Raw genomic sequence first — 22,220 nt, forward strand, 5'->3', positions numbered from 1 at the left:
CTGCCTCAGGAAGTGATCAGATCATATCTCTGTCAGGATCTCCTGTCTTCTTGGGAATGAGAAATGCAACTCCTGAGAAAAAAAAAAAAAAAAAAAAAAGGTGCATGTATTAAATGCCAAAGAGAAAACACAGAATGAGTTACACCTCATTTCAAAACTCCTCCTGCAGGTTTTGGCACTCTGCTGACTTAAAAGGACTGATGCTTGAAAGATGTAAGAAAAGTGTGCTGAGAGAGCGTTTCTGGAAGGAAACAACCCTTCATGGAGAGGATATACTATGGGCTGCATAGATGCTAAGAATACTGCACTGTCTTTTCTGCACACAGGGCTGGATGAACACGAGAGACTGCAGTAGCTGCCCTGCCTAAGCCTGGGAATGCAGGCATTGCTTTGGGCAGCGCTAATGGGAAACCCAGGCTCAGCATACCTGTACCATGCACATAGCTCAAGAGGACTCATTTGGCAATAGAGCCCATGAGCAGCTACCACTATGCAAATAATAAGAGTAGCTTCAAAAGTGCTCACATTTGTATGAATTTCCTGATGGCACAGTGAAACCTCATGCAGTGGTTGCCTCAAAAGATAATGGTGGGGGAGCCAAGATTTAGCATTTCTCCCTGGGCATGACCTGGCTGTAGAGCCCCATCTGTGATTCCAGCTACAGCCTGAGGAGCACCAGACAGTGTGGTACTCCACTTGGTTGCAGTGGACAGGGGAGAGCAAGTTGCATTGTTGCTTAGCAGCAGTCAGATTTGACTGGGTATGTCAATGCTGCAGATTTGAAGATCTAAATACTTTGGGTAAATTATATAAAAGTTCAAGTCAGCAGTTTTTATGTTCAGCAGGCTTACTAGAACTATCTAGTCAGACCAAGTGCCATAAGGACTGCCACAGACCTCAACTTTTGAGGCTTCCTTGATGATTTTAATACACATTTTTTAAATACCGACTTCAGAAGACAAGGACAAGTAGCAGAGAATCTGTAACTTCAGAGGAACTGTTCATTATTTCACATACTTTGCATAAATGGTAGCTTGCATTGCCCACGTGTTTATGCATAAGTTTTAGGTGGCTTGTTCTGCCTGCTGCCAGGCTATAGTCGTGAAAGACAACTAAGCAGAGCAGGGTAGGTCAAGGTCACAAAGAAGTTAGAGGGGAGATAAGATGGAGCTGGGTAGATGGACGAGGACATACGATGTAGACATAAAGATATACTCAACCTCAAATGAGATTGGGTCTGGTTTTCTTCCTTTTTTTTTTTGAAATCTACTTCATTCACCTAGTACTCATTAACACCTATGAAGGGCCAACAAGCTACAATGGTAGACAACAGGCAAGCATGTTCTTGCTGTAAAAGTAAGTCAGTTTCTTCTGCAGAGCTCCTTACTACTGGGAAAGAAGCCTTTGTTCCTTACATCAGCTGGATGTCAACCTATCCCCTCTGTAATTGCACTAATTAATATAGTTGCAAATCTCTCGGTATTTCTCATTTACAGAACACTGTTACCTTGCATCTCACTTTGATGAGGTGAGGGTGAATCTGCTGTTTGTAGTTTGATTCAATCAGTGGTTTCCTCTGTTAGCAATGACCTGTTAAGTGAAGTGTGAAGTCAATCATATGCACCAAAACACTAGCCCTGACTGAGATGCCCCATCAAAATCTGTGTGCCGTACTTGGGTTTGCCTGTCCTTAAGCTCCTGTGGGTATAAAAAACACAGGGAGACACAAGAGAAAACCTCTGAGGAAACCAGACGAGGTAATTTGTCCTGATTATTATGATGATACAGCAGCATCAAAATTCTGCCTGTTGTTTTGAGCTGAAGTAGATGTTTCCTTGCTCCTGAAAACTGAAGGATTGTTCCTGTAGTAATGAAATAAAAACCATTGATGTTACCATTCCAGACTTTCACCAGGGGATACAGCTGCAGGCCAGTTTGCAAGTCTGAGTTCAAAATAAATTCCTAGAAGCCAGCAGAGTTGTTTCAGCTTTTAGGCTGTGTAAAACTTATTATTTCAGCACATATATGGCCTTTTTCCCTTAATGATTTGAAGTGATGGCACGTAGATTTCAAATGTTCGCTTAACTTTCTTATTTTCTCTTTTTGTTTTAAAGTATATTCGGTGCTGTTCGAACTGGTGCTTATATGCTGTACATTTTGATGACCAAAGGCCTGAAACAGTCAGTGTGTGACCAGAGTTTTTACATTGGACCTGTCAGCAAATTCTGGGCATATGCATTTGTGCTAAGCAAAGCACCCGAACTAGGTGAGTACCCTCTCTCTTTCTCTCACTGTGTGTATTTAGAGCAGAAATGTCCATGCAGGAAGCACAAGAGGGGTCTCAGTGCTGTCAAAATCTCATTTAAGTCTTAGAAAAACTGAGTAAACATAAACAAAGCCCAAACTGCATATTTTACTCTCTAGAGATTAATTCCAACCTGGCTGAAGTTAGAGCAATGTGCGGTGAATAAGACCATTCCCAACCCAGGGATAAACTGCAGTGATTATACACAGCAGGGCAGTCAAGAGGTAAAAGCAATCTGGTACATACTTCTTCCTGAGCTACTTGTGGGTAAATAGGAGTAGCATAATCGTCAGTCACTGACCCCCCAGGTACAGAAGTGAAGGGTGGGCTGTAGCAGCTGTGTCAGCAAGAAGCTTTGAGCCAGGTTCTGCCTCCGTTCTCTAGCATTCATCCTTTAATACACAGCTAAGTATACAATTAGGAACAGTAAGGTGCTTCCTCCCTAAGCATTGAAAGCTGTGGCTGTCTGCTTCATTGAATAGAAACAAATTTCCCCTAATATGTCTAGCTTTTTCAGTCCTGATTCTTACAAACTTCTGTATCCCCGACAGCTTTTCTGGTAAGGATATCTATGATAAACATGCCAAAGGCAACTTAATAGTCAGTCTTAAGGTGTTCTCATTCACAACTTAGTGTAAGAAAGGATTGCTTTAATGTAAAGGAGGAGGCAATGATTTATCAGCCCTCCAGCTTTCATTTTGGAGGTTTCCCTCACTGAACCTCAAAGGCTGCAGCTCTCACTGTGTTCAGGTGTACAGCAAAAATAAGACTTTACCTTTCAGCAGATAATTTGATTCAGAAAATTAGAGGACAGCAATTCATCAGCATGAAAACTAGAAAGAGACTGACACCAATTGCCTTGCTGTGTCAGAATCCCTTGTTTTCCTGCTGCCTAAATTACTGCCAACCCACAGAAATGCAGTTGTTGAAACTGGGAAACATCAGCTAGAACTGCATGGCAACAATAAATTGAACATATGATTAGTTATTAAAATGTGAATCAACATCTTGCAGCTACTGAAGTAAACAGTAGCATTATGGCTCATTATAGACCTTGTGCAGACAGTGCAGTTTTGCTTCCACCCGTGACTAATATTCGTGATATAGATTTCCTTGGATACATATAAATCAAAATTAGTCCCCAGATTCAAATCTCAGGGATTTTTTTGGAAACACTGTGTCTATAACAATGGAAAACAAGTAGCATACATATATCTATATATCTAATTGAGATGCTCATTGCAATCACGAAAATGAGAAGGAAGAAAAAAAGCAGGAAAGAGGAATAAAATTTACTTTTCTACAATAGTAAGATATATTTGCTGAAGAGGATGTGCATTTCAGCAAAACCCAAATTTCTTTCTGTAAGCATCTCTGCCTGACAATGACATACCTTTAAGCATTGTACGTTGCGTATGCTCTAAAGGCTCTTCTGATTTTAACTAGGTTAAGTTTCCATGTAGACATTTGAATCAGAGGACAGTGTGCTGCTTCCTCTTCAGGTTTTCTGCTCTCTACTGAACTGCATTTCTCTTCCAGTGACAGTATATAATGGACAGTCTCACAGACAGAGATGATGCACATACATCCGCCTACCTCACTTCAGACTTTCATGGATTATGTTTGCAGCAAAGGGCTGCCATGTAAACCTATGGAGTTTTCAAATGGGGATTATTCACACAGGAAAATGTAGATACACTGGTTTTCTAAAGATTGCGTAGAGATTAGGAGCCAAACTGATTCTTGGATCAGACAACCTCTGGTGGTTTTTCTTGCTCCAAAGTAGTGTATACTTCAGTAACAGCAAAGGGAAGAGAGGACTGCATTAATTATTGAATTGTTTGATATGTTTCTCATTTCTTCCCTTTCTTTCTTTTTTTTTTTTTTGTGTGTGTTTTGTTTTGTTACAGGTGATACTATATTCATTATTCTTAGGAAACAGAAGCTCATCTTCTTACACTGGTACCATCACATTACTGTGTTACTTTATTCTTGGTATTCCTACAAGGACATGGTGGCTGGCGGTGGCTGGTTCATGACCATGAACTATGGAGTACACGCCGTTATGTACTCTTACTATGCCTTGCGGGCTGCTGGCTTCAGAGTCTCACGCAAGTTTGCCATGTTCATCACCTTGTCGCAGATCACTCAGATGTTGATCGGTTGCGTGATCAATTACCTGGTCTTCTCCTGGATGCAGCAGGGCCAGTGCCATTCCCACGTGCAGAACATCATCTGGTCCTCTCTCATGTACCTCAGCTACTTCGTGCTCTTCTGCCATTTTTTCTTTGAGGCCTATATCGGCAAAACCAGAAAAGAAAGGAAGGTTGACTAGTGGTAGGAACAAGAAGCCATAGCTCAGGGTCATCAAGAAAAAAAAAAATTATAAGAAAAAAAAAGGCACAAGGAAACATATATGTATGGTGCAGCTAAAACTTGGCAGCTTAGGGAAAGTTAGCTTGGTTTAACCCAGTAAGTTTATGATCCTATCATGGTGAGGACTCACTGAATTCTACTCTATCTCAAAGGACTGCTGATGAAAGACAACTTCCTTCTTGTACCTGTCTGCTCTAGAAAAGAAAGGAGGAAAGAAAGAAGGAGAAAAAAAGAAAAGAAAAAAGGAAAGAAGAAAGAAAAGAAAAGAGAAATGGAATACTGTTGAGGGGGAAAAAGTATGTTAAATAAGCAGTGTGTTTCCCCAGGGTGGAGGAGAGATTTATATTTAAAAAAAAAAAAAAAAAATTTCTAAATCCTTTCTAATAATTTCTTAGCGTTAAACTTGAACAAAACAAAGGAGAAGTGACAAAAAAAGAGATCTGTCAATGATAACAGTAAGATTGCAGAATTAAAATCTTTTCCATAGAAGGTTGATACCTTTAGCCAAAATGAAGCTGAAAAGGATGTTTCCTGCATGGAAACTTGCTGAACTCCACACTGTGGTCATGAATGAAAAAGAGAAGAGATTGATTTCTCTGCTATGTACTCTGTAAGGAGAGCAGATCTGGGACACAGAGTTGCCTCCCTCAGAAGGTGGAAAGGAGCAGTACTTTTACAAGAGTTTAATGTGAAAAGATGCACTGTTGCAATACATATCTCAGAGAGTGCATTTTCCAAGTGCATTTTTCAGTTAAAGGCAAGGAATTTCTACAGCAGGATAAGTCATAGAGGGTTAAATCAATCAATCAATATTTGCTAAATTAACAGGGGCTAATAGCAGAGGGATGTTCAGGAAGGAGAGGGAGACAGCTCCCCTCACATGATTTTTAGGAATTATCCGCTACTCTTAATTTAGCCTGCAGCAACACTGAATTAAATGGGGGAAATTGGAAGCAATCCTAGTTAGCGAGAAGAGAGTGATACATCTGCCCACTGTTTTCAGAACAGAGCCCTGTGGTACAATACAAATTCCGTGTTTTTGTGGCTGCAAGGGTGCCTGCCTGGGTTGGAAGAAGTGGCAGGACTGCACGACATTGGGTATCACTGTGCTTCTGCATCTGCCTCCTGGGCAGTGCAAAGATGTTTAAAGTGCCCTCCTCTGGTCATGTGGAGATACTACTACAAAACATACTTGGAATAGGTTTTTCTTGAGATTTGTATAGGAAAAATTAGTCTAAACGAAGTAATTTTGCTGCAACAGCTTGACTCTAAAGTCCAGAGAGAATTATCCTTCATTAAATATATATTTCTGCAGAATCTGTACTGTAACATCAGACTGACCGCTTAAGAGGACATACTTTCTTCTCTGAAGTCAGCTACAGATATAAGGAGAAACATGTTTCACTCTGAACCTTAGAGATTTAGTTGAGAACAGCCATATTCTTTCAAAGGCAAGTAGATTGCATTATCTGTGATATTTCAGTCCTTACAAAGCCAAATAAAATGTGTAAAAGTTCCTAGTATTTCAAAGACGCAAGTATGTAAACTTGATGTTAAATGTGTTAATGTAGTATTCTAAATTGTAACAGCTAGGTAGTTTAACTAAAAAATTAGAAGAACTAGATCAACAAAATAGGGACTGCTGTTCTGCATAGGATATACACACACCTATAACTACAACCATATACACATTCTGTGAATTGTCAACAAGAAAAAGCAGCCCAGTGGCAGAGAATCACGTTTCCTGGCTAATGCAAAAGATTGTCATTATCTTTCTTGCTTTAATTTGAGATTGTACAGTACAAAAGGGTTTTCTTAATTATGGTTTTTAGCTTTAATTGTGCTGTCATTCATGAAACAGAGCTGCTTTAGTATCCTGTTAAGAGATGACAAGGGCTTTCGGTGTCTCATTATATACAAAAGAAAAACAAATAAAGTTACATTCCATATTATGTGAATGGTCTTACAAATCAAAAGCCTATTCAGGCTAAAATCATAATTATAACAAGCAGAAAATGAGTTTACATTTGTGTTATTTAAGTTATTGATGTGCTGACGTTATTTTATGGTACAAAACATAGCAAAATGTGATATGCAGTAATGAAGCTATGATATTCATTAATAGGACTACTGTATACGTGGAAATATTAGACAAAACCAATTAAATGTGTAAACCATTTTGTTATACAGCTTGGGAGTAGATAATTATAATGCTGAATAAGCCTTTTTCCTCATGTTTAATTTTGCCCTGGCTAAAAAGCAGGTTAAGAAGACCGGTTAAGAGTGGAAAAGGCAAAATTAAAATCAAGCTGCAATTAGCTGATAAGCATTGGTAGAAGTCCACCATCGTGCCATTTAGACCCTCAGTCCTGTGTGTCTTGAGTCCCTCAAATAGAGCAAGAGGGTGTGGAAGTGGTCCAGTGTCTGGAGCTGAAGCTGGAGGAGAAGTCTTGGACTCTGTGAAGTCAGTGGAGGCTTTGCTTTGCTTTGAACGGAGCTGGTGTGCCTGACTGCCTTTTGTCTGAGCAGAGGGGAACTGTGCGCATCTCCTGCTACTTTGAGGCTTATGACTCATGACTTAAAAACCCCATAAACTTTGTCTACAAGAAGTGACATCACAGCATGGCAGGGACTTGTGGCCTCAGTGTAACACAGGCAGAAAACAGGATGGGTTGCAAACAACAACCTACCGTGTTTCATACTCTTGTTTTCCTTAATGGCATAAAAAACTCCCACACCTCTCCGTGCTGGATGGCAGTGCTGGCAATGCTGACACTGACTTCAGTGGAGCAAGAACTTCACCTGCTCCTTCCACATCCTCCCAAAACCCTCGTGGGTACCTCTGCACCGTTCCCAGCACCTGCTCCTCGATATGCCGAGGTCTGGGTGGGCGAGGGCCAGCTTCCTTGCTGCCTGGGAAGCAGCTCCAGTGCAGACACCACCCCAAATAACCTCCTCAACAGGCAGTGCAGATGTACCCCTGGTGTGCAGGGGTTACTCAGCACCAAATTCAGTGGGCATCTTGGCAGGGGACTAGGCTGCAGACAAGTGTACGTGTAGGGAAGGGGCAGCGAGATCAGACACGTAAGATACAGTGGTAGATTAGAGTACATTTATTGTCACTCTGGGAACTGGCTGTTACAGTGCCATTTGCTTCAGGAGATGACATCACACATGCATTTACACAGGTCCTATGGCCTTACTATTCCATTGGGCTTTTCCTCTGAGGTTTTCCACTGACATCAAAGTTGTAACTGGCATTGAAGACTTTGAGGATAAGACAAAAGCAAGTTACATTTTTTCTTGTTTTTTCCCCTCTAAAACATACATGCATAATATTTAGATATCACATTTAACCCACTGACATGTACTTAAACACTGAGTCAGTCAACCCTAATGTAGTGACACCTCAGCAATACTCTAGCTGTTCCAACCTATAAGCCACAAGATAATTGGGTCCTATTTATTTCTGCTGGTTTGAGCCTTGGAGTCATGCTTTCAAGTTTTTTTGACCAGTACCAGAACCCTTTTTTCTCTAATTATTTTAAAGAAAGCTGTAATTCTATTGCATTCACACATGCCATGGGGAACTCAAACTTTATATAAATTTACCAAGCATTATGGGACCTGTGACAGCCACAAGAGATGCTGGAAATGCTGTTGTGAGAGCCACTATTGAAGTCAGGAAAGTTACACTGGTGATAAGGTCACTCTGCCAGTGTCGAAGTTTCTGTTTTATGTGCCTGTGATGAGAAGGAAACCCCTTGTTCTTGCAGACCTTCTGTAATTCAGTCACAAATTATTTATGTCTGGGCTCACTGATAACTCACAACTAGGAACAGCTGTCTCCAAAAGAGACCTCTCACCAGAATCTCACAGTAAAATAATACAAGATAAGGGCCAAAGTGTGCAAAAGGAATCATTCAAAAGAGCCAAGCAGGGTAGTAGGCATACAACTTGCAGGAGAGACAAGAAGGGAGACCTATTCCATATGCCAGGGCAAAGTACTTCCAGGCTGAATTCTCACTCCTTTCTGAAATGAGGAAAGGCAACATGGAAGAAGGGTGGGCTGCATAGTGCCAGGTGCCCAGGATGGGGTGGCCAAAGGAATAAGGCTTGTGTGTAGAGCTTCCTTCTGCAGAAGTTAATTAGAAAGTGGCTCCTTCTGTGCAAACATGGGTCTATGGATTTGTTCGTAGGAACATCCATGGTCTAATAATTTTTTCAAGTCCTGGGTGTAGTTTATTTTTCTCTCCTGAAAGTAAAAATCTGTGACATTTTAGTTTAAAGCAATGGTACCTCAGGGATAATTATTCAGGTGGCTTCAGGCAACAAAGACCATAAGAGACAAGTTATTATGGCCATGAAAGAGCATTGTTAGCAGTGCGAGATACAGTGTATTAGTGCTGCAATATCTCTAGCAGTTGTAGTCTATCCTGTGCTTCAGAACCAGTAGCAGAAGTGTAACATATATAAATCATATACACACTCATACTTTAAGTAATAGAGATGGCTTTGATCGAGGAAGAAATCAAAGAGAATTTCAGACTATACCGCCTACGTTCAGGACTTGTTCCAGTGCCTACTGAAAGTGAGATTGTTGGTGAGATGTCCAGTGACTTCAGGGAGCTTTGCTTCAGCCTACTGGAACCCGCTTGCAGAGGGTGATGCAAGACCTAAATTCCCTTGTTTGCTTAGTTGTGACACAAACCACCTGGGGCATTACTCAGGCGCTGACATGGGTCTTCAGTCAGATTTTACAGCCTAGCATCAATGAGCCCTCTAAAAGGGAAGAATTACAACTCAGAATTGTTGGTGATTTTTCACTCTTTTATTTCAATACATTTTCCATTCCATTTATTTTCTTAAAAGCAAGCAAAAGGACAAGTCCCTGATCCTGCAATCGGCAATGCTCCATTGCAGTCCATGCAGCAACACATGAGCACAGAAACCTTTTGCTTACAGGGGTAAAGGCAGGACCAGGATCTTGTTACTGACTTAATTTCTAGCAGAGCAAACACCACAGGGTAGGATTTGATTTCTTAAATTAAATCAACTGTACCAACACAAATAACATTGGATCTGCACATTAATTTGACAGCTAAGGGGAGCCAGGGCCCTCCCCAGGACATCATAATAATAAATTGCTGCATGAAGAGGGGTTAGAGTGTATTTCCCAATGGGTATAAAATAATACTCCCCTGAAAAGAGTGACCTTCCTGAGAAATCTCACATCTGTCCAGTCCTGGACAGCTTCAAACAGGCCTATCTGCTGAAAAAAACCAGCTCTGATTGACTTATCTGCTTTCTCAAAAGGGCCACTACATGCTTGAGGCTTTTTGGAGCCTTAAAGCTTAAGCTAGATTTATATTCAGAAAAGAAAAAACAACCTTAAATATGTGTACAATAACTAGAAGAGAATAGTATGATAAATATCTTTATTTTACCATTTTCAAATGGCTATTTCATTACATAAAAGGAAGTTTTTATTTTTATTTTTTGGGGTATATTGATATTCCAAATAAAATTTTAACTTTTGGTTCAAATAAAATGCCTCTGTGTTTTATTAATCCATAACATCCGTTTCATTCTCCATATTGCTACCAAGTCAGCTATTGAAAAAGAGAAGCGGTTCTCCAGGTATGAGACTACAACGTGACGTTGTCACTTCCCAGCAAATCTCTACCAAAGTTGATGTCTTTGTGTACCACACAGAAGCATCATATGTTTTTTTTCTGTATGTGTATGTCACAGGCACCTCTATGATAGTGGAGGAAACCAAAGTGTAAATAAATGTTTGGACTGCAGCAGATCCCTGCTGAAACCCCACCACTCCCCCCATGGACAGGCTTACAGCCCCACAACAAAGAACAACAGGTTTCTGAGCAAAGACAGCACAAGCTGGAGGCAGGGGGAAGAGGGTAAAGCAGACTGGGAAGCCCACAGTGGGGATGTCTCTCTGTGAGAGACCCCGATGACCTTCCTGAGGACTGGTTTGGGAATCAGGCCAAGGAGCAGCCTGGAAGTGGAGAAGTGGAGAAGTGGAGAAGCAAGAAGAGGGAATTGGATATATGTCCCAGGAAGTGCTGCCTACCATCTTCAGTATTATCCCAGGGAGAGTGGAAGAGCAAATGCAGCCAAGCAGAGGGGGATTTCCAAGGTAGGTGCAGCTCTGCTGTTGGGAAGAATTCCACTAACTAGGGAGAAAAAAAGTAGAATGTGGGGAATATAGGATTTTTTCAGGCTTATAGCAGAAACTACATTTCCTTGGCTCCACTACCCACCTCTCTGCTTCTGGCAGCTACCTGTGACCCAGGCTAGCTTACAGCTATAGTTGAGGTAGGAGTGGAGATCAAACATGTAAATAAATCCTTCTTTTATTAAGATTCTGTGGAAAGCAGAGGCGTACTACACACTGCCAGTAACTTTGGCAAGGCTATGCGTAGGGAGGGTCACTGTCTATTGCCCCAAGCAGAAAAATTACCTCTTCTTTCTGGTTTCCTTTGCCAAGCTGCCATGACTTGCAATGACCTTGTGCTGGAAGTCCCCAGCAGAACTGGTCATCCTGACATCCCACAAAGCATGGGCTGCTGCTTTCCCATAAAGATGATACCAGATGTAAGAAATTGTGCCATGCTTGTCCTTTAGCACTGTGTGGCCAGGTACGTCCATCACCACCTCACTCCAGCAGCTCATCCTAGCAAGAAGAAATGTTTTTGGGTCCAGAGAAGATACCAGCCATGAGTGGCCTAAGTTGATGCCATGCAGGAACACAGCCACAGCAGTGGAGAGCAGCAAAGCCATAGCTTACACTCTCCTGCCAGCTTGTCCAGGGAATCCAGAACAGCCTTACCTTCAGCTACACTCAGTCCCTCATGCATAGCGATTGCCTCAGAGACAAAGCTGAAACGCTTAACAAAGCTGACAGGAAGTCCACGCAAGCAAACACAGGTTCTGCAGTGACACTGGACTTGGCCAAAGAGCTTTTTGAGTGTTTGCCACATTGCTTAATGTGAAAATGCTGAATAAACATTCTTTATCCATTCTCCTTCAAGCAGTTTGGTGACCTCTGTGGTCCCTCTGAGTGATGTGCCCACAAAATTGCTAGCAGGAAAACCCACATAAATGCCTTCAGCTGTGCCTGCTCTGCCACCTTCCAACCTTTCAGAGGCCTAAGAGCTTGGTAGGGAGCAAACCCTTGCTTCAGCGCCACTAGCACCTCCACAGGGCAGATGACAAAGAAAAAAATGGCACTAAGCTTTCCACATCCTGTTTTGCACCTCCAATAGGAATGAAATTGCAAAGTATAGTGCCACCTGTTCAGATCAGGCTGGTTTAGGAATGTTAATGCAACTCACCATTAATAGAAATACTGCCCTTCGATGTAAAACTATATAATGACGTGCTAACACTTAACTATGTCAGGTACAGTGTCAAATGATGCAGAAATTTAGTTTTACCTGTTAAAAGTGAGCCATGAGGCTTCATGTGTATTTTGGATCTAAGTCCTCTAACCATAGAAGTGGTAGTAAGTCAAGTTATAATAAAGGAATCAGTAATAGAAAACTTCCAATTTTGGAATGTTGTATCGAATAATTTACTTTTGCTAAAAGGGCCTTAAAGGTCACACAGAAACCACATCTTTGGTTTTGGCTTTTTTTTTTTTTTTTTTTTTTGGTCAGTATTTTTCCTTTAAAATCTTACTAGGAATACCAGGGATCCCAAGTTTGTTCAGAATGATGATGGCACTTGCATACAAATGGTGGCATTAGAACTGCTAAGAGCGTTTAAATGCTTTTTCCTAAGTATTCATTAGATAGAAAAATACAGTTGGCAAAGGCTTTACTGTTCACCTTCTCTGCTTTTTTCTTTCAACATGGCTTTATAAGACAAACTGAGCACACAAAGGCCGATGACCATTCTGGGTCTCTATCTGTAAGACAGGTAAGATCGCAGCAGTGTGGGGGCATGCTGTCTGCTTGGGAACATTATTGCTGTTTTATAATGGAGTCCATGTCTAGGGAGATAAAAGCAGTTCAGGCCTGTTATCACTTCAGAGGTTTTTTCATGAAGGCAACTCCGTGCCATTTCAGAGTTTAACTCACAACTATTGGCGTCCAACAATTTTAGGCTGGAAGTATGTTAAATAAATTCCAGCATAGCCCATGAAACTGCTGCTTTAGGTAAAGCTTTTGCAAACCCCAAGCAAATATCACCTCCTTTGTCCCACATCTGGCACCCAGCACGATTGTGCCCATATGCTAAACCTAGAGAGAGAGAATCTGCAGATATGCTGGGCCTGGCATCCTGCAGTTGTGAGAAATACCCATCCCAGGGGTCCCTGGCCCTCTCTGTGGGCAGCAAGTCTCCCTCAGAGGGGATGCCAGTGCTCCCAGGGAGCTTGGAGAACATCTAGTCAGCCTTGGCCAGTGGTCTGACTGCAAGATGCAGTCTGGGAGCGACTCTCTGTGGAACTTCTGCCCCTTAGATTACCCCATGCAGCTGTTTTTTTAGATTGGCAGAAGAGAACCTTGACCCACCCATGCAGAGTGCCTGAAGCTACTAAATGCAATTTGAATGTGTGGCTGCTAATGCTCCTAGTATGTTGAGCATAGGATAGATAGTCATATTCTTCACAGGGCTAATTTAAAACAGAAAAGGATGGTTTATACAGGCAACTCGGCCTCTGTTTTGCTGCTTTTAGCTGATGGGACATTCAAGAGAAAACTGGGAAAACCTCAGAGACTCCAGCCTAAAGTCTTGGTCCTAGCTGAGGTCCCACCCCACTTTCACAGCCAGCCTTGTCAGTACGAAACAATCCAGTGTAATACATCAGGAGGACCAGGAGGAAAATTTGCATGAATTAAACATTTTTAAGTATGCACTATATCCAAGGAACAAACTTCCAGAATATCTGATCCTATGCAATAGATGTCTCTTTGAGAGGACACCTTTGAGATGATATTTCTCTGCTTGATCCTAGACTTGTTTGAATTAAATCAGGTAAAACCTGTTCCTTCAAGCAAAAGAAGAATACCAGAAATGAGATGTGGCAGATGTCCAGGACCACTCCACACAGCATATAATGTTGGTGGCTTGTTCAGATTTGCATACAGAGGCTGGGAACCCCTGGCTTGCTCAATGTGAGGAGGTGCTGCTGCCTCCCATTTGTATCAAACTTTGCCAGAAGCCTTTGGATCTGAAAGATGATAACACCAAAATTCAGTCTTGTTACAGTAAATCCATGGCACATGAAGAAAGCTTTTAAAATTGTCAATGAATTAAGAAGTCAAAGCTTGCTGTGTGATGTGACGATAGTAGCTGAAGACATGGAAATTGCAGTGAATAGAGTTGTGTTAGCTGCCTGCAGGCCCTACTTCCATGCCATGTTTACAGGTGAGATGAGTGAAAGCCAAGCAAAAAAAGTTCAAATAAAGGAAGTCAGTGGCCGGACTCTAAGGATGCTTATTGATTATATTTACACTGCTGAAATTCGAGTTACAGAAGAAAATGTGCAGTGCCTTGGAACAGAAGAGGATTTTTTTTTTTTTTTTTTTTTATTATTATTTTTTTTCTCTCCAGAGAAGAGTAACCAGGCTGGTGAAGGAACTTGAACACAAGTCCTATGAGGAAAAGCTGAGGGAGCTGGGGTTGTTTAGGCTGGAGAAGAGGAGGCTCAGGGGAGACCTCATCACTCTCTACAACTACCTGAGAAAAGGCTGGTAGCCAGATGGGGGTTGGTCTCTTCTCCCAGGCAACTATCAGTAAGACAAGAGGGCATGGTCTCAAGCTCTGCCACTGGAGATTTAGGTTAGATATTATGAAGCAATTCTTTACAGAGAGGGTAATCAGGCATTGGAATGGGCTGACCAGGGAAGTGGTGGATTGTCCATCCCTGGAGGTATTTAAGAAGAGACTGGATGTGGCACTGAGTGCCATGGTCTAGTAACTGTGGTGGTAGTGGATCAAGGGTTGGACTTGATGATCTCAGAGGTCCTTTCCAACCCATCTAATTCTATGATTCCATGATTCTATGAAGTCAGATAGAAATCCCTGGCAGACAACTATCAAGGTCTTAAACAGCCTTAGCATTGGGTTGCTTTCTTCCATGCACTGTAAGCAGTTTTGACCTTCCTTTGCAAAATTACCCATCTCTGCTGCTGTAGGAACACTGTGGCACCCAGGGGCTGCTCACTTCTTTAACTGCCTTGACTCCCTGCTCTGCAAACCCAGGGTGTGGCCTCTGTCTGTGCATCAGTGATTGAGAAGAAGGGCTTTGCTCTGAGCAGAGGAAATGATTCATTTGTAGCAGGGAAGAATGTAGCTTTTGTGTTAAAGTTGTGTACTGCCCTGGAGGGCAGCCCGAATGCCAGTAGCAGGTCCTTTACACTGCCTGTGGGACTGGTGTAGTCTCCAGGTCACATGGACAAAATGGCATGGCTCAGAGAAAGCAAGCTTGGCAAGGCAATATTGCATGGGAGCCTCAGAAACAAAGATATTGCTGTCTCCTAGTATCACATAACACCACAGGGAGAATTGAGTGAAGGAGCCAGCAAAGTTTGACTGGGCAAGAAAAAGGCTCCTTTCCTCTCCTTTCAACCTCCCTCAACAGAGACATGATAATGAGCTTGAGGGTCTTATGCTGGGAAATAAAAGCAAGAAACTTCTAAAAAATTAAACAACTTCAGACATAAAACAGAAAGAAAAGGTTGCTGGTATTTCCTAAGCCTGCCTTTGTATAACTGCAGATACTGCACATCTGACCTAAAGTCTCTGCCACAGCTTGAAAAACCAGCACATGCTGTGGTGTCTCTAGTACCATAGGTTGCTACAGCCAGAGCCATCTGCTTACCTGCAAACCCCAGACGGGCTGAGCAGCACCTACCCCGAGCTCCCTGGCTGCCCAGGGCTGCTGGACATGCATCGCTCCTTGGCAGGGAGAGGTCTCCCATCTTTCAAAGGAGTGAACTTCAATTGTGTATGGTTTAAGTCAAGTCCAAACTGTACAATGGCTTCCAGAAAATTTAATTTTTATTTTTTATTTTCTTTCTTTTTTTTTTTTTCACTTTCTCATACTCCTCTGTGTATGATAGTGACAGTACGAGGCACCAGGAACTAACTTTGCTGCTCAAATTCTATTGAAATCTAGAAAATTCATGAAAAGTATGTGTGCATTTATACATATAAAATACCAATATTTTAAATGCAGAGGTCTCATAGGTGAATATTTGATGTATAGAACTTCTTGGAGTTATTTTCTTAAAAGGTAGCCACTGAATTTCTTCTTAAAATTGGGAGATTTTGAAAGGAACACGTAACTTTCATTATGAATAACAGCTCACTGCTTGAAAGCATCCCATGCAAACCTTGAACTTGCAGTGCTGTGAAACAGCAACCAACTCTAAAGTGAGTTTACAGAACACAGTTTTGTTCCTGACGCTGCCTTCAAAAAGAGCTTGTATAATTCCACATGCAGCATACACTTGCCAGTCCTTCAAGAATTCATTCTTCTAGTGGGAAAGTTCTCAGTAGTTAAAAGGCCATGGCACTGGTCAGATGCCTGCAGAGCGAAGTGTGGTATCAGGCATCCACAAGTTGGTAATTTTGCAGCTGTCACTTTTTAATTTTGAAGTTAAGCAATAATGCTGGAAGCAAACTGTTCTTTACTCCTACTGATAAGCTTAATGCTACAGTATGGCAGACACTCCAGGTATCTACAAGACACCTCTTTGTTTCATCATTTGTTACTCCTTTTCTTGGCATGTTCCAATTAAATGCCTTTCATTGGTTCCAAAGAGTAACATAATATTATCCACTAACTTTCATAATTCTTTACAAGAGCTGCAAGCGTGAAACATCCAGTCCTGATTGCTGTTTTGTTGAGCTATTCCAAGTTACGCTTCCCTGCCTGTGCCTACTGATGGCAGTAGTCATAAATTGTGCAAGAGTAGTACAAATAGTCCTTCTTTATTTCACAGAGACTGTTTATACTGTTAAGTAATATATACCTTACAGGGATTGCAACTCTGTAGAGGAAGGAATAGTTAGAATAAAAAAGTAAAGTTAAACTATAAACCTTTGACTGTAAAAAGAAGCAATCATTAAAGAGTGACTCATCAGTCCTTCTACATTTACAGCTTGAGTACTGTTATAATTATTATTAACTGGGAATGCTTCCAAAACAAATACAAATAAATCCATGAGAAAATATTTTTGTATTTTAACTAAAGCTAGTCTCTACAGTGGTCATGTCAATGACCATGAATGGGAGCCAGTGTTTTTCTTAGAAATAAATATTTCATCAGCAGGACTGTCACAAATCGTAAATGTGCAGTAATTATTGCATCAGGGCTTCTTCAAGTTGTTTTCAAAGACAGAAAATTAAAATCTTGATGCTGTAATTAGAGGGTAGTACAAAATTAGGCGATTTGTGTGACCTACCCTCTAGGCATGAATCATCTTCTAACAAAGTTCTTGCCACTCATTGCTTTACTCATGTTTCAGCTGAATATGGATATCCTCACTTAGTCTAACAGCTCTCCATTTGGAGATGAGCTAGAAGATGACACAAGGCACAAGAAATGCCTTGAAGGGCCTCTCTTGGTTTCTGAGAGACCATGCTGGTATTATCAGGTTCTGCTCTGCAGTACAAAATTACCACAGATGCACAGTCCATGTGCAGATTATCTACTGACTTGCCTCTCCCTGTTTCTCCCAATCCTTCAAAAAAATGGAATTTGAGAGGCAAAGGCACTGTGTATGTTGCAATCTGCATTTTCACATGCTGAGCAAAGGGGAGAGTGGGCTCTGCAGTGGCCTGCAATCCTACATCTGCATTGCACCTGGTTGACCAGTGACTGTTGCTCTTCACAAGTCCCTTCTCTCCAGAGATGGTGTTTTGGGGAATGAGGGGGTATTTGACTTCCTTCTGTTAGTTGGACCTGGAAACCATAAAAGCATTTTTTTCGCCTTAAAACTTTCTGGAATCTGCCATTTCAGGAAAAATACTTCACAGCTTTCATCACAACCTTGGATCCCAAGCTACTAGGTTTTCAATTTTCTGGGCTTAAACTTAAAGGGAAGTTTAATTTTGTTCTTGTATTAACTCCTCTTCCCATTCCTCTGGCACCAGGATTTAAAGGAAACTTTGAAAAAATAATCTTTGTTTAAAATTGAAAACGATCTCTACTCCTGCTTGGAACAAACTTTATACCCATGCAGGGAACCATACAAGAAAGAGCATGACTAGATAAGAAGGTAACAAGTGACAGATCTGTAGACAAAGGCACTCACTTCAAATGCAAAGTGTGTGGAAGAAGGTGGCCTCCAGGACTTTCTTTTCTGAGTTGCTTTCCAACTAAGAAATGCCGTGCCCTTTCCAGCGTCAACTTCCTTTTTGCCACACAGCATGACGGTGAAACCTCTGTGCCAGCCTCCCATCACCTCCCATCAGCAGTACATGGATCGTGTTGACTTGGATAAGCAGGAAATACGTTTGGAAAGCCTTGCTTCTTGCTGCCAAGGCAATGGGTGTTGGGGGATTGTCCACTGCCCATAAGCAGAACCCACGTCCCAGAGTCTCTGAGTGAGGAGGAGCAGGAGCAGCAGCAGCTGGGCACCTGACAGCCATGAGGGCAGCTGTGGGCTGAAATAGCAGCCCTCAGTTTTAACAGCCAGTACCTTTTCTTCCTAAAAATACCTTTGTTACTAAAATCTTGGCTAAAAGCAGAGCGCGCCAATCCTAAAATCACAGTGTGCCTGGAGTTTTGCTATTGCAACTCAGGAGAGGAAGAAAGTGCTCCAGCCAAACTCGGGAGGTAGTTATTTCAAAGGAGTCAGGAGGCTGGGAGGTGCAGGTAGAAGGGGAAATTAATAGCTTGAGCAGGCCAGCCTGCAAAGGGAGATCAACCAAGCCAGTGCACAAGTCTCTGGAATAGGTAACAAATGGGCTTTAATATGTAATTTCTTACTCTCTCTCTCATAATACTCAGATACATACAAGATTTCTTCATGCTCTGGAAGGGGATTGTTGTATGTTTGTGTTTGTACAAGCTCTCAAGTACATAAAGGGATATTCATGTGAAAAGTTAACCCTGATGGAAGGAAACACGCAGATACGCCCTGGGAACACAACAGAGAGGAAGGGGTGTTTTCTCTTACATATTCTTTTTCTTCCTTCACATGTAAGCCTATTTGAGGTTTTTTGTGGAATTTGAAGGAAAGGAAAAAAAACAAGTTTCCATCAGGAGACTGTGTGGCAATGAACCTGTACTGTGGAGGGTGTAGATGAGATGTAATTCTGAGTGTGCATCCACCGTGGATGATTCTGTGATCCGAGCAAAGCCTACAGCTAGGTACAAAACCTGGAAGAGAAAATGACTGAGAGAGTACCTGACTTCTTAGAGCTGCATAGCTTCCAGAGGAAAAATACCTGTTTGACAACCATCTCAGTCAATCTAATAAGGCAGAAAACCTCACATTCCACAAAATTCTGGCTTTCTAGACAAGAGAGCTGCAAACGAGTGACTAACAAATATCTGTGCCAACATATATATCATTGGAAGAAAGTGAATGTCTCTGGGGCGTTCTTTAATCATCCCTTAATGTAGCCCTTAAGAGGAGCACAGTAGATATTTTGAGAGGGAAGAAATCTTTTATCTTGCCAAGAAAATGAAAAACAAGAACCAGCAGATGCTGCATGATGCAGTTCTGGACTCCTGCCTTGCACTGCCTGAGTGGGGATGCAGGATGGGCAGCTCTGGGCTGAGAAGGACTGGGAATAGGCAGGGCATGAAGTATAAGCCTCTGTACTTGTGCTAGGAAGAGCCCAAAGGCTTCCTTTGTTTCCTAGTGAGGTAAGGGTTAGGCAAGCAGTGATAGAAGTTACATGGGGCAGCTGAAGGCTCTCCCCAAGGAAGGTGGGAAGCACTTATCTAAGCTGCATCTCTCCGTATTGACACAGACTCTCACGGGTGGTACAGACACAGCCCTGCATCAGAAACAGGACCTGCTGTGGAGTGAGGTTGCACAGCATTCCCAGCACCTGCCCAGCTGGGCTGAAGCTGGGCCACAACCCTGCTCTATTACAGATGTCATGCCATGCTGTACTCCAAAATGCAAAAGAAATCACAACAGCAATTTGGATACTCCATGGGACACCAACCTGAGTGCAGAGATCCTGCTAAATATAATGTGGGTCTGGAAAGTGACTGCTGGTCTGAAATGAAAGACTTCTGAATTTGCTAATCAGGCTGCTTCACTACCTAGTAAAACACCAGTCCCTTGAATGAAAATTTGCAGCCTTCAAACTAAAAACAAACAATCAAACAAAAAAGTCACGTTTCTTCTCCTGCCTACCTGCAGACTTTTATTAATGGAGTTCTCAGACATTCTGTTGGAAAAAAAAGGTTGACTAAACTGATTTTCCTCTCTAAATCCTCATGTAGCAGAAAAAGGTGACAGGCACTGAACGTGACAAATCCACAGAAAGGGAACCAGCTAAGTGCTGGCTCAGTGCCGCTTGTCCTACAGTTTCCCTAGCACTTCTGATTTCAATTTTTTCACACTCATTAAATAGCTGCTTCTTGCTGGACACTTAAAATTTGTTTCTTGGAAAACCAGAGAGAATTTGCAATGGAGCAACTCACTCAATGGTCTGGATTGAGGATCTGTTTTTCCTGCATAAATGACCACAGTTCACATTTCTTCTTCCATAATAATATTTTGTATATAAAAGGAAAGGACTGTGCATGCAGAAGCTGTGAAGAAAACCTGCTCTGCTCACTGTCTTTTCCATTAGTAGACTGGGGTTTTTCTGACTGATAAAAAAAGTCTTCTCTTACCAATCCTGATATGAATCAAGTAGAGCAGGATCTGGAAGCAGCATTTCCCACACCTCTGGGAAAGCCCTGCCCAACAGCAGTGCTGTCTCACTCCTGCCCTCGCCCTGTGTGCTTGCACCTAGCAGCCTGTGTTGCCTGTCTTTGACAGAGGGAGCAGACAGGGGGAGTACGATGAATTTCCCTCTGCTGGTGCCTCTGAGAAGCTGGATCACCTGGCAGAGCTCTGGCAGTGGGAAGCATCTCTAGCGCATCCTTGACCCATTAAGGAAAAGGGCAGTATGATATGGATGCAAGCATGGGCTACTTGCTCATAAGGGGATGAACAAAACCGTTCTCCAGAGACAATGATGGTTCTATGACTTCTTTGGCAGCATTCAGAGCACCAGAGGGGCAACTGCAAGCCAAGATAACCTGTATCAGCTTAGAGCTGACAGCATGGAATGACAGCATTCTCTCAGCTGATCTGCAGGTGTGTCAGAGTCAGGTCCCTCTATGACTCCTGCTAATACTGTGAATTTCAGATGCACATCCTCACTCCCACCTGTTGTCCCTTTTATCCTAGATTCCTTCTCACTCCTCTTGTCCATTGTCTCAGGAATGCAGACCAGGAGGTGATTGCACATACATGGTAGATGGGTCAACTCACTGCTTCTCTTCTTTCATCTGGTGCACAAAACAAAATTTCAGACATGACTTGTACTTTGGAGTTAATCCTCTACATCTACAAAATATAAGCTAGCCCCAGGCTTCTCTCTGCATTAAATGTGGTGTTTCTGTGATTTGGGGGAGTGTGTAAAAGAGTAGGAGGTACTCACATAAATAAGGGAGGCTAGCCAGCCAGTGGGGAACTGCTCACCCATCGCAAACTCGCAAAGATGGCAGCATGCCCTTGAGAAGATTCAGAAAATTCCTTTGAGGCAAAAAGCTAATTTTGTTTCCATTCACTAAGTCTCCATCATCACTTCTCTCTTGAAAGTTTTTTACAGGAAAGCTTTTTGATATTTCATAGATCAGTATTACATACTGCTGTTAATAAGGTCTGAAGAAACTTTTTCCTTGAAGGATCTATCCAGAAAGTCAGCAGCCCAAAGGGATGGATTAGCCCTTAAGAAACAGTAAAGCCAGAAGTGGCCTAAAGCTCCAAGACTGTAACCCTGCTCACCCAGAGGCAGGACAGATACACCAAGACTGGAATGAATATGGAGATGGGTGGTGTGAGGAGCAAACAGAGGCTCTGACTAGAACTTGGTCTTCAAAGAGCATGAGTTCATCTCACAGCAGGGAACCAACTAGCACAATTTGCTACCCAGTTCTTCACGTTGCTTTCTGTGGCAGAGCAGAGCAGTTATGGAATGATGTAAGGAATTTCAGCAGGATTAAGTAACTTTTTTTTTTTGAATCGAGAGAGTAATCTTTGATCCTTCCCTCTGAAGAAATGATCAGCCCAAACATGGTGTCTGCAGAGTAGCATGAATGGCTTGGGTTGCTGTTAGGCAATACATCAACCAGGAGACCAATCTCCTGAGAAGTTAAACACTTGATTTCTGCAGGTCTGTGCTTTGCCACAAAAAGAACTCTCATAATCAATTTTTTTGCTTCAATTCACAGTGCCAGGAGACCTTTCAGCATTTTCTTTCCTTCTCGTTTTCCTTCTTCTCCTTTCTGAGGAGTCTTTGTTTGTCTCACACAGCTTGCAA

At 42.1% G+C, this 22,220-nt stretch overlaps 1 protein-coding gene across 1 annotated transcript in view; it reads left to right on the plus strand.

Annotated features, from left to right (window-relative positions):
• ELOVL6 (ELOVL fatty acid elongase 6) overlaps positions 1 to 6,870 on the plus strand; it is a 78,150-nt gene extending 71,280 nt beyond the window's left edge. The window contains exons 3-4 of the mRNA XM_050337651.1: positions 2,115 to 2,266; positions 4,216 to 6,870. Coding sequence (XP_050193608.1) covers positions 2,115 to 2,266; positions 4,216 to 4,640 — 577 coding nt within the window. The 3' untranslated portion in view covers positions 4,641 to 6,870. The remainder of the gene's footprint in view (positions 1 to 2,114; positions 2,267 to 4,215) is intronic.
• The last annotated feature ends 15,350 nt before the right edge of the window (positions 6,871 to 22,220 follow it).

This window comes from Myiozetetes cayanensis, unplaced genomic scaffold (genome assembly GCF_022539395.1).
Source record: "Myiozetetes cayanensis isolate MyiCay16 unplaced genomic scaffold, myiCay2020 scf7, whole genome shotgun sequence".
Classification (NCBI taxonomy): Eukaryota; Metazoa; Chordata; class Aves; order Passeriformes; family Tyrannidae; genus Myiozetetes; species Myiozetetes cayanensis.